Below are 12,266 nucleotides of genomic sequence, written 5' to 3'. Positions count from 1 at the left end.
AACCATATTGCAGCAATCAATAATTTCAGAGAGTGAAATTGGAGGGAAAGGAAAGAATGTATATGTTATTCAAACACAATCCCTAGATTGATAGAATTTTAGCCACTTCTAGATATGGGGGCTGTTTGTACCTGGTCACATGAACAATTTGATCTGTTGCACAATGTAGATTTACTGCCTTTGTAAAAACAGAATTCACAGGGTAAGAAATTATGGTTTTGCTCCTCAGCTAAAATACCCCCAGTTCTCACAAGCAAATAGTTCCATACCTACCCATTGCTGAATGGAAAAAGGTCACCCAATATGCCTATCTTCTTTTGTACCTTGAACATAAGCTCATATTTGGACGCCTTCCTTCATAATTTAGGATCAAGGTATTTTCTGCAACACTTTGTACCAATGTAAGTTACAGAACAAATGATTAACCAGGAAGGGTTAAGAGATCAAACAGATCACATAGTTTATTGCAAATAATACCAAAACCATTAAATAGCAAATACCCATGCTCCAAATACACATTCTGATGTCTGCATTCAGATCACCATATAAACATACCTTACACAGTTCTACTTTATTTCCAGCTTCATCCATTTCCTCCCGCAGGGAGTCAATCTTTGCTGCTACTGCTGGGAAATTAGCTCCTGAAAATGCAGCTTTGTGTGCTTGATTATACCTGAAACAAACCAAGATAATGCAATTAAATTCCAAATTAGCTCCATTTCTGCAAGGCCCAACCAGGCTCCACCCAAGCAAACTTTGGGCCAAGGTAAAAACAGTGCATAATTTTCTTAGGCCTCGGGTGCAAACCTGCTCCCAATTCACCAAAGCTCGGAATTCAAACTACTCCAAACACTTCAAAGCACCAGACCTAAACCCAGTTTAACTTCATAAAGTTAATTTTTTCATCTTTCACAAATTCTCTGAAATGCTCATTTTTAAAAAAACATTAAACGGTCCTTTTTTTGGTTTGAATAATTAGATGTCAGTGATTAAGTTCATCTTAATCAACGACTATTGTATCGTTACTGATGGGAATACTGGCCAGTGTCAAAGATTAGAAACACATTCATAACTGGGTAACAAACGGGCAGCACAGTGGCGCAGTGGTTAGCACTGCTATCTCACGGTGCCGAGGATCCAGGTTCATACCCGGCCCCCTGTCTGTGTGGAGTTTGCACATTCTCCCAGTGTCTGCGTGGGTCTCACCCCCACAACCCAAAAAGATGTGCAGGGTAGGTCAATTGGCCACGCTAAATTGGAATAAAAGAATTGGGTACTCCAAATTAATTTAAAAAAAAATAAAAACAACGAATACCTGGAAAACAAATACTTGAAAACATCAAAATCTGATCTCATTGCAAAACGTTACTTCCAATCACAGACTTGAAAGCACCACTTTAAATTCAGTTACAATATAAAAACTCTTACCGCATTTTTGCCGAGTCCCAGTCTAGTACTAGTTTAGCCAACTGCTTCCTTTGTTTTTGAATGTTAGGAATCTCCATCTTTAAAAAGTTAAACAAAATTAAAAGTATGAATAAAAGCCATTGTAACAAAAAGATATTTGCTTCTATTCCATTCAGTGTACTGTTCTGGCCTTCTGTATGAGCACCAGAAATAAATGGTCTCAACATGAAAATTTGGGATTGAAGTCCAAAGTTAACATTGATAATGGAGTGTTATCCACAGATAAAAAGGCATCCTGACGCTGAACGACTTACAGAGAAGAGAAACAAAACTTTAACTCTATTGTTGTGGGAGAGTAAAAGGGGGAAACATCCAGAGATTTACTCACTTCAGCCAGGTTGCTGAATGGATCAAGGATATCTCTCTCAATTTGTGATTCATAAGAAGCAAGCTCAAATGCCAGTTTATTCTCTGCTTCAGTACATGTTTCCAGCAATTTCCTGAAACCAAAGCAAACATTATCATGGTCATAAAGTAATACTGTTGACATTCCTCAGGATAATGTTCAGATACTATTTGGACCAGAGCTGGTTTAAGAACTTCCCAATGCAAAGAAACTGGAGTCAAATTTTCCTACTTTACTGTTCTTTCTCAACACAGCTTTATAATGTTAACAGATATGAATAGTGAAAATTCGAAAAGAAATACTAAAATCAGAAAAGTTACAAGATTCACAATGAAAGAATTCTTATTAATTAACAGAAAAACAAGCAGAAACAAACTGCTCCAATGAATAAGAAACTGGAGTGCTGACTTCAAGCTGCATTCGAGTGTGAAAGTGGGAGTTCGGTGACTGAGGGAATTCGGTGAGGAGGGAGCAAGGTGTTCCTCTCATTTCCTACAATTCCTCAAGGAGCGTCAGGGGGGCCACGAGTTTACACAGATGCAGCAAATTAGCACTGGTGGGCATTTTTCAAACTAGACTGAATTCCGTCATTGTTTCAGCAAAGGTCGGGACTTATTGATTTATTAGAGCGGAGAGAAGCGAACTGAGCAGTTCGGGAGAGAACCGGAGAGTAGCACGGGAAAGTAGGTGGTTTAACCGGAGAGTAGCACGGGAAGGGAGGAGGTTTAACCAGAGAGTGGCACGGGAAGGTAGGAGGTTTAACCGGAGAGTAGCACGGGAAGGTAGGAGGTTTAACCGGAGAGTAGCACAGGAAGGGAGGAGGGTTAACCGGAGAGCAGCACGGGAAGGGAGGAGGGTTAACCGGAGAGTAGCACGGGAAGGGAGGAGGTTTAACCGGAGAGTAGCACGGGAAGGGAGGAGGTTTAACCAGAGAGCAGCACGGGGAGGTAGGGGGGTTAACCGGAGTGTAGCACAGAAAGGTAGGAGGTTTAACCGGAGAGTAGCACGGGAAGGGAGGAGGTTTAACCGGAGAGTAGCACGGGAAGGGAGGAGGTTTAACCGGAGAGTAGCACGGGAAGGGAGGAGGTTTAACCGGAGAGTAGCACAGGAAAGTAGGAGGTTTAACCGGAGAGCAGCACAGGAAGGGAGGAGGTTTAACCAGAGAGCAGCACGGGAAGGTAGGAGGGCTAACCGGAGAGCAGCACGGGAAGGTAGGAGGTTTAACCAGAGAGCAGCACGGGAAGGTAGGAGGTTTAACCAGAGAGCAGCACGGGAAGGTAGGAGGGCTAACCGGAGAGCAGCACGGGAAGGTAGGAGGTTTAACCGGAGAGTAGCACGGGAAGGTAGGAGGTTTAACCGGAGAGTAGCACGGGAAGGTAGGGGGTTAACCGGAGAGCAGCACGGGAAGGTAGGAGGTTTAACCGGAGAGTAGCACGGCAAGGTAGGAGGTTTAACCGGAGAGCAGCACGGGAAGGTAGGAGGTTTAACCGGAGAGTAGCACGGGAAGGTAGGTGGTTTAACCGGAGAGTAGCACAGGAAGGTAGGAGGGGTTAACCGGAGTGTAGCACGGGAAGGTAGGAGGGTTAACCGGAGAGCAGCACGGGAAGGGAGGAGAGTTAACCGGAGAGTAGCACGGGAAGGTAGGAGGTTTAACCGGAGAGTAGCACGGGAAGGTAGGAGGTTTAACCGGAGAGTAGCACGGGAAGGTAGGAGGTTTAACCGGAGAGTAGCACGGGAAGGTAGGAGGGTTAACCGGAGAGTAGCACAGGAAGGTAGGGGGGGTTAACCGGAGAGCAGCACGGGAAGGTAGGAGGGTTAACCGGAGAGTAGCACGGGAAGGGAGGTGGTTTAACCGGAGAGTAGCACGGGAAGGTAGGAGGGGTTAACCGGAGAGTAGCACGGGAAGGTAGGAGGGGTTAACCGGAGAGCAGCACGGGAAGGTAGGTGGTTTAACCGGAGAGCAGCACGGGAAGGTAGGAGGGTTAACCGGAGAGTAGCACAGGAAGGTAGGAGGTTTAACTGGAAAGCAGCACGGGAAGGTAGGAGAGTTAACCGGAGAGCAGCACGGGAAGGTAGGAGGTTTAACTGGAAACCAGCACGGGAAGGTAGGAGAGTTAACCAGAGAGCAGCACGGGAAGGTAGGAGGGTTAACCGGAGAGTAGCACGGGAAGGGAGGAGGTTTAACCGGAGAGTAGCACGGGAAGGTAGGAGGGGTTAACCGGAGAGTAGCACGGGAAGGGAGGAGGTTTAACCGGAGAGTAGCACAGGAAGGTAGGAGGGTTAACCGGAGAGTAGCACGGGAAGGTAGGAGGTTTAACCGGAGAGTAGCACGGGAAGGGAGGAGGTTTAACCGGAGAGTAGCACGGGAAGGTAGGAGGTTTAACCGGAGAGTGGCACGGGAAGGTAGGAGAGTTAACCGGAGTGTAGCACGCTCCGTATGAGATTTTCCCTCTCTCTCTTTTACTGATTCAATGACTGGGGGGAAAAAACTGAGCAGTGATATGACAGGATTACTGAGATTTGATAGGTTAATAGGGAAGATGTGCTGAATTTGAAATTCCACTTCAAATTACTGGTTAATGATTGCTTTCAGACAAGGACAAAGGGCAAAACGAATTAAATAAATAGTGATGGAGGGTCAGGTTTTGTGTTGTTCATGCAAGATGTGGGAGCTGGTGGACCCCATTGTGGTTCCGAGTGACCATGTCTGTAGTAAATGTTGGTTGCCTGAGGACATCTGGCTCAGAGTTCATGAGCTGCAGTCTGAGCTCCGGACATTGCGACAGTTTTGTTTGAAAATGGTTCATCCCTGGTCTGAGCAGTTTTGGGCCTGTATCAAAGGAAGGATATGCTGCCCTTGGAAAGGGTCCAGGTATTATTATTACAGGAGGTTTACAAGAATGATCTCTGGAATGAAGAGTTTGTCGTATGAAGTACAGTTGAGGACTCGGAGTCTGTACTCGTTGGAGTTTAGAAGGATGAGGGGGAATCCGACTGAAACTTACAGGATACGGAGAGGCCTTGATCGAGTGGACGTGGAGAGGATGTTTCCACTAGTATGAAAAACTAGAAACCAAAGGAATAATAATCTTTATTGTCACAAGTAGGCTTACATCAACACTGCAATGAAGTTACTGTGAAAAGCCCCTAGTTGCCCCGGCGCCTGTTCAGGTACACAGAGTACAAATTCAGAATGTCCAATTCACCTAACAGCACATCTTTCTTTTTATGTGGGAGGAAACCGGAGCACCCGGAGGAAACCCAAGCAGACACACGGAGAATGTGCAGACTCCACACAGACAGTGACCGAAGCCGGCAATCGAACCTGGGACCTTGGTGCTGTGAAACAATAGTGCTAACCACTGTGCTCCCGTGCCGCCCGTACCGAACAGCCTCAGACTAAGCGGACTTTAAAACTGAGATGAGGAAGAATTTCTTGAGCCAGAGGGTGGTGAACCTGTGGAACCATTTGCCGCAGCAGGCTGTGGAGGCCAAATCACTGAGTGTCTTTAAGACAGAGGTAGATAGGTTCTTGATTAATAAGAGGATCAGGGGTTATGGGGAGAAGGCCGGAGAATGGAGATAAGAAAAATATTAGCCATGATTGAATGGCGGAGCAGTCAATGGGCCAAAAAGCCGAAATCGGCTCCTATGTCTTATGGTCTTATAAAACTGGGAGTAAATGTATACGCAAGTTATTGGTTTGAATCAGAGACTTGGTGACACACACATACAGGTTCAGAGAGAAAGTAGCCTGTCTTGCCTGAATAATTAACTGCAAAATGGAGCAAGAAGAAACTACGTTTTTTTTTCCGGTGCCAAATGGTCCAATGCTGCTTGAATAAAGCGTGCAATATGCATGCACACACGTCTGATAGGAAGTGGGCCAGCCACCATCTTGACCAAGGAGTTCCTGTGAGCACCCAACGACTACTGACATCATATAGATCAGACAGATTATGACAATAATAATAATCTTTGTCACAAGAAGGCTTACATTAACACTGCAATGACGTTACTGCACCAAATCCTTATAATACAATATATCTGAAATTTCTACATTCATCACAATGTTCTCTCACACGTTCAGCCATTGTTCAAATTCCCCCCCCCCCCCCCCCCCCCCCCCCCACCACCACCACATAGTGCAATACCAACGGGTTTCTTGCAATACATTACATGAGATTTCTCACTACACTTGCCATTGCGGTTTTATTCACAATGTATATTTACATTTCAAGTCCAACCTTCTCTTGTGTATACTGTCCAATGGGTTTTACTTGATTTCAGTTTTCAAACTTGATGGTTGATGTTTCCATTAACATGCTGCCCTTTCCTTCTCGATGGTAACAATCATGGGTTTGAAAGATGCCAGCTAAAGAAGGCTTGGTGAGTTCCTGCAGTACATTTTGTAGATGGCACACTACAGCCCATATGCGGTTGTGGACAGAGTAAATGTCTCAAGAAGGGGTGCCAATCATGTGTCAACTTTGTCCTCTATAGTGTCAAGTTTAGTCAGTGTAGTTGGAGCTGCACTCATCCAGCCAAGTGGAGAGCATTCCAGTACACTCCTGACATGTGCCTTGTAGATGCTGAACATGCTCTGGTGGGTCAGGAGGTGAGTTACTCACCATAGGATTCCTAGCCTCTGACCTACTCTTGTAGCCACAGTATTTATATGGCTGGTCCAGTTCAGTTCCTGCCAATGGTAATCCACAGGATGTTGATTGTAGGGGATTTAGCGATGGTAATGTCATTGAACGTCAAGAGCAATGGTTAGATTATCTGTTATTGGAGATGGTCATTGCCTGGCACTTGTGAGGTGCGAATGTTACTTGCCAATTGTCAGCCCAAACCTGGACTTTGTCCATGTCTTGCTGCATTTGGACATGGACTGCTTCAGTATCTGAGGAGTCTCAAGTGGTGCTGAATATTATGTAATCATCGTCAGTGAACATCTCTAACTCTGATCTTATGGTGGAAGGAAGGTCATTGATAAAGTAGCTGGAGATGGTTGGGCCGAGGACACTACCCTGAGGAGGGAACTCCTGCAGTGAAGTTATGGGACTGAGATAATCAACTAACAACCACAAATATCCTCCTTTGTGCAATGTATGACTCCAAGCAGTGGACGGTTTTTCTGATCCCCTTTGTGATGTTCCTTGTATAGTCCTCCAAGATGACTAAAAGTTGTAGTGTTGACAAAGAACATCAAGCTATGTATTTGAAACAAAGCTAGTTTATTTTACACTACTTCAAATGGTTTGCACACTTCACTAAGTAATAGCTAATAAAACAACAGTATAAAATCTATCCTTCTTCATAACCTTCTCCCAGAGTACCTAGAGACACAGCCTTTTATAAGTCTACTCTGTGGTGCTATCTAATGTTGAGATACACGATCATCTTGCTAACCCTTAACACTCCTTACATTATACACATCATTACATCTTTGTCATCATTTTTGAAGGGATCCCCGAGGCCACACTCAGTCAAGTGTTATGGTCAGGGTTTAGAGAACCAACTTTTAATAGATTGTGGTTTTGGGGAGCACACGGTCTTATCTTACAGGTGTAGTGAACAGAGAGTTAAAGTACTTTAAAATTAAAACAATGTTTATTTATGAACTAAGTTAACCTTTTTTAAAACATATTGTGAACAACTTAGCAACCATCAATTCAAATACAACCCCCAAAGAATACAACACCCTAAGTAATCCTTAAACTTTCTCTTTAACATCCATAAGACAAAAAGAACCCGTTGTACAGAAATACATCAGGTTTAACTTCACTGCTGAGAACAGTTACCACGTTGAAATCACAAAAGCTTGCAGAGATTCACACACATCTTGCTGTGACTGCAGCGTCTCCAAAGCTAAAGAAACACAGACACACCCAAGCTTTCCCTCAAAGCGAAACTAAAAAGAGCCAGAGCTCAGCTCCACCTACACTCTGACATCACTACAGCCACTTGAGCAGACAAACATTTCTTAAAGTGACATTCCCATGAAACAAGTGCTATCTTAATGTTGAGGATAGTCACTCTCACCTCACTTCTTGGGTTTTGTTGTTTTCTCTGCGTTCTGACCAAGCTTGCAGTGGAGGTGAGGAGTTCAGAGGCCCTGGCAGAACCCAAACTGAAGAAACAGTCAGTAAGTAGGTCATTACTGAGTATGTGCTGCTTGATAGCACTGTCGACTAAACTTTTCATCACTTTGTTGATGACTGAGAGTAGAGTGATGAGGCAGTAATTATCAGGGTTGGATCTGTCATGCTTTTTGTAGACACAACATACTTGGACTATTTTCCACATTGCTAGATGGATGCTAGTTTTGCAGCTGTACTGGAACAGCTTGGGCGGGGGCACGGCTAGGTCTGACTTCAGTACTACAGCTGTAATAGTGTCAGGGTCCATAGTCTGAGCGGTATCCAGTGCCTTCAATCGTTTCTTGGTACCATGTTTGACCTCATGCCGCGAGGCTTCATGGGGTCCAGCGTCAATGTTGAGGACAACTCCCTCCTGATTGTGTACCACTGTGCCACTCACCACCTCTGGTAGGTGGTGGTGGTACCTGCGACATTATATGTAAGGTGTGATTTTCAGTACGACTATGCCAGGTATTATGAACCATGCTGTGTTAAATGAGAGGGTATCCCAAAGCTCAGAAGGGTAACTTGGAACACCGGTCCATTGTGGTGTATGCGTTTTTTCTGGTGTAATGTGAGGAACGGTGTACAACCCAGTGAGGAACAGTCCTGTTGTTGTGTGAACAATTAACAAAGAATATTTATTAACTTTAATGAAAGACACACCCAACAAGGACTATATAATACGCTTTGACACTTAAGTATGCTGATGACTATGCACACACAATTTTACATGAAATAATCCCTCGGTCTCCAACTACCTACCTTTACCTGAACTCTGGGACACCCCTTTTCCCAAACAACATCCAATTTTAAGTTACTTTGTGAGCTAATTCCAGCAAATAATGACCACAACCAGGTTATGGTGGCCATGTCTGAGAAATATAGTCTTCCAGTTCAGCGAAATGTAGAAAATGGCTGTTTCTTTCGGAAGACTATACCTGCAAAGTGATGCTGTTCTGATGCTAGCCGTCTCGCTCTCTCATTCCTTAGTTAGGGTTCTACAATTATATCATTTTTTTCCCTGAGGTTATTCACCCAGTGGAGTTTGCTTTTGGCAAGTACATGTCCATTTCCTCATCGCTCCTCCTTGAAGCTACCACCTCTATAGCCCCATTGCTTTCTCCAATCACATATGAAAAAGGTTGTTGCCCACTGATCGGCGATCTCATTATTCCTCCAGACATCTGCCTCTAATCAACTCCCCGTTTCATTTTATTTCTTTTTCATTTAATCTTAATTTCCCCCCTCTTAATATATTCCCTGTTTTTAAAAATTAAACGTCTTAATTTGAAAAACTATTTCATTTCTCAACCATTTATCGATTCTACCTGATCAACCATTGCAAAGATTTCAAAAGCATGTGTTAACATAATATATACCCCACAGTATTTACACCCAATGTTCCTAACAGTCTCTTTTACATTTTGGATAAAGCATGTGTGGTGGTGTTTTCTCTCCTGGCCACATGAATGATTTTTAAATTGAACAGTTGTAGTATCAAACACCATCGAAATACCCTGGTGTTCTGATCTCAAAATTATCCAGAAACTTTGGGAGTTATGGTTCGTATACATTTATTATCGTCTCTGTGCAGACACGATAGGCCAAATAGTCAAATAATACTTGTGACATTTACCTTGACCCAAGGTGAAGTCCAGGGGGTCAGGTGATTTGTGATTTCTGCTCAGATGAGGGACAACTCATATCTCCGGAAAGTCATAAAAAATGTAAATATCCATAGGTGGAGGACTCTCCTTTGAAAAATGTGGAATTTACAGCTCCTATTGTCTGGGTAATTACAGAAATACAAATGCAATGGTCTCCAAGATTCGATGTCTGCGAACTCAAAACCTAACAAAGAAAGGTGTGAAGAAACCAAATTGTCACAAGCAGGTGTGAATAGCCACCATTCATCTTTCATTGTATAGTTATGGCTTTGAACATTATATCATCTTTGTAGATAATAGAAGTATTGATCCCATCGTCAAATGATGGAAATGGATGAGAGATAACACATCACTATTCCAAAGGCCTGCCAGGGGAAGGTCAATCTGGGACAAACTAAAAAAAAAACACCACCTTGACAGAAATACAGAATCCCGCCTAACAATCAGTGAATTAAGAGTGAGGAGAGCTACTTTATTCCCACATGGAGAATATATTTATTTTCTACAGAAGCTCAGCGACAGTTTTGTGTGAAAATCCAGAGACCTTAAACCTCCATTTATCTTCAGAGAACCAAGTGAAGGAACCCCAGGTCCGCAACGCAGCCCATCTTAAAGGGCTAATTTCAAAACACCATCTATTTCTTGGTATTCTGTTAATACAACATGCTTTATTTCTTGAATTATTGTTTTCTTGTGTGCGAGACTGTGTGTGCTCGAGAGGTTTTGTTGCATTTACATTTTGGTTATGATTTGAATGAATGTTTATATTTTCTTTTGATTTAAACTTGCCAGAAAACCTGATTCATGTCCATTCTTTAAAGTCACAATACTCAAAAACACTTCTTCTAAAACATACATTTTGTTGCAAACAACTGAGGTGATAAAAAGGGGGAAATGTTATCTCCATCTGGAACAGATCACAGACTCATGTTACAAATCGATCTCACCACTTCTCGCAATCACAATGCCCCTCCCTTTTACAGGACGCAAGCTGTTTTTAAGTAATGCTGGCAATATCCAGACTCCTACTGATCATGTAGCTAGCCAACCAACAGCTCAGGTGGCTATGCTGGCTGCATGCAATCATTTAAAAAGGCAAAGAGCACAAATTTAACGGGATGGGTAGAGTACAAAGAACAGACAGTGTTAATTGTTCATTGCAATCCCACACCTGGTTTTGGGGGGGTTTGGCAGTTCTCTACTCTGTTACTGAATATATGGAAGGGAGTGCCCCCCCTTTTTGCAGAGGCTAGCAATACTAAAATTTGGTACCTGTACAAAGAAGTAAAGATTTATAGAAGAACTTTATGTCGTTGATTTAATTATACATGACAGATTCTGCTCTAAGTTAAGCAATACCCATTTGTAACCTGAACAGAGATAACCCGAGCCCAAGTAGGAATTGTGTTCCTTATTCTTTAAGTAATGAATGAGTTAGATCCTAACTTTCATGCATACACATATCAAATATTCTAGGATTACTGACTGAAGATTAGAAATATAAATTTACAGTAGCAAAATCTAATTAAGGGCTCACACTTTTAATCCAAAACAGTGGGGCTCCAGTGATGGCTCATGCAACATGTAACTAAGCCAAGCTGATCAAAAGTTAGTGTGTTCAACTGTTAGCCAATGTGAAGTCAGCTAAAGTCACTCTTTGGCAGCAAGAATCTATAATTAGTCTCAGATCCTGACCAGGAAAATGAAAATCAAATAATGATTTCCATTCCCTGTTACTTTATAATTATCAATGCAGGTAACCTTCCTGATCCAGTAAAACCATTTGCCATTTGGGTGAGATACTAGCCAGCTGTTGGTACCACTATATCCCAGCAACCACCAGCATTTTCCAGAGGGGGGAAAAAAATTCCAAGAACATGTCAGTACCTTGTGTAAATAAACTGGAGTAAAATATTAATTTAATGCTGCAGGCTACACTAGATCACAGCATTTATAGCACTTAGCAGTACAATATGCACTCATTGCTTTAACACCAGGGCTATCTTATGAGGAAATGTTGGGCCTTTATCCATTGAGTTTAGAAGAATGTGAGATGAACTTATTGAAAAATAAGACTTTTTAAAAATATATAAGTACCCAATTCTTTTTTTCAATTAAGGAACAATTTAGTGTGGCCAATTCACCTACTCTGCACATCATTTTGGATTGGGGGGTGAGACCTCACGCAGACATGGAGAGAATGTGCAAACTCCACACTGACAGTGACCCGGTGCCTGGATCGAACCTGGATCAGTGCCGTGAGGCAGCAGTGCTAACCACCGTGCCACCATGCTGCCCATTGAAACATAAGATTGAAGAGACTTTACAGGGTGGATACTGAAAGGATGTGCCCCTATTAGGAGACACCAGAATAAGGGGGCTTAGTTTAAAAATAAGGCGTCTCCTATTTAAGATGGAGATTAGTAGAAACCTTTTCTCTTGAGGGTCATTAATCTGTGGAATTCTCTTCTCCAGAAAGCAGTGGAGGCAGGGTCATTGAATGTTTTTCAGGCAGAATTTGATAGATTCTAAGGAGTCAAGAGCTATAGGGGGTAGACAGCAAAGTAGAATTGAGGTCACAATCAGATCTGTCATAAACTTATCAAATAGCAGTAGAGGCTCTAGGAGCCAAATGGC

At 42.9% G+C, this 12,266-nt stretch overlaps 1 protein-coding gene across 7 annotated transcripts in view; it reads right to left on the bottom strand.

The window, feature by feature from the left end:
• Nucleotides 1-12,266, bottom strand: part of arhgap17a (Rho GTPase activating protein 17a) — a 188,069-nt gene that overhangs the window by 61,781 nt on the left and 114,022 nt on the right. For all 7 annotated transcript variants that reach the window (XM_038819885.1, XM_038819886.1, XM_038819887.1 and 4 more), the window contains exons 5-7: nt 1,796-1,907; nt 1,429-1,505; nt 556-673 (exon numbers count right to left, since the gene is read on the bottom strand). In XM_038819885.1, the coding sequence (XP_038675813.1) occupies nt 556-673; nt 1,429-1,505; nt 1,796-1,907 (307 nt within the window). The remainder of the gene's footprint in view (nt 1-555; nt 674-1,428; nt 1,506-1,795; nt 1,908-12,266) is intronic.

Source organism: Scyliorhinus canicula, chromosome 15 (assembly GCF_902713615.1).
Source record: "Scyliorhinus canicula chromosome 15, sScyCan1.1, whole genome shotgun sequence".
In the NCBI taxonomy this organism is placed as follows: domain Eukaryota; kingdom Metazoa; phylum Chordata; class Chondrichthyes; order Carcharhiniformes; family Scyliorhinidae; genus Scyliorhinus; species Scyliorhinus canicula.
Note: the sequence above shows the minus strand (reverse complement) of the source record. Positions and strands in the feature narration are given on the sequence as shown.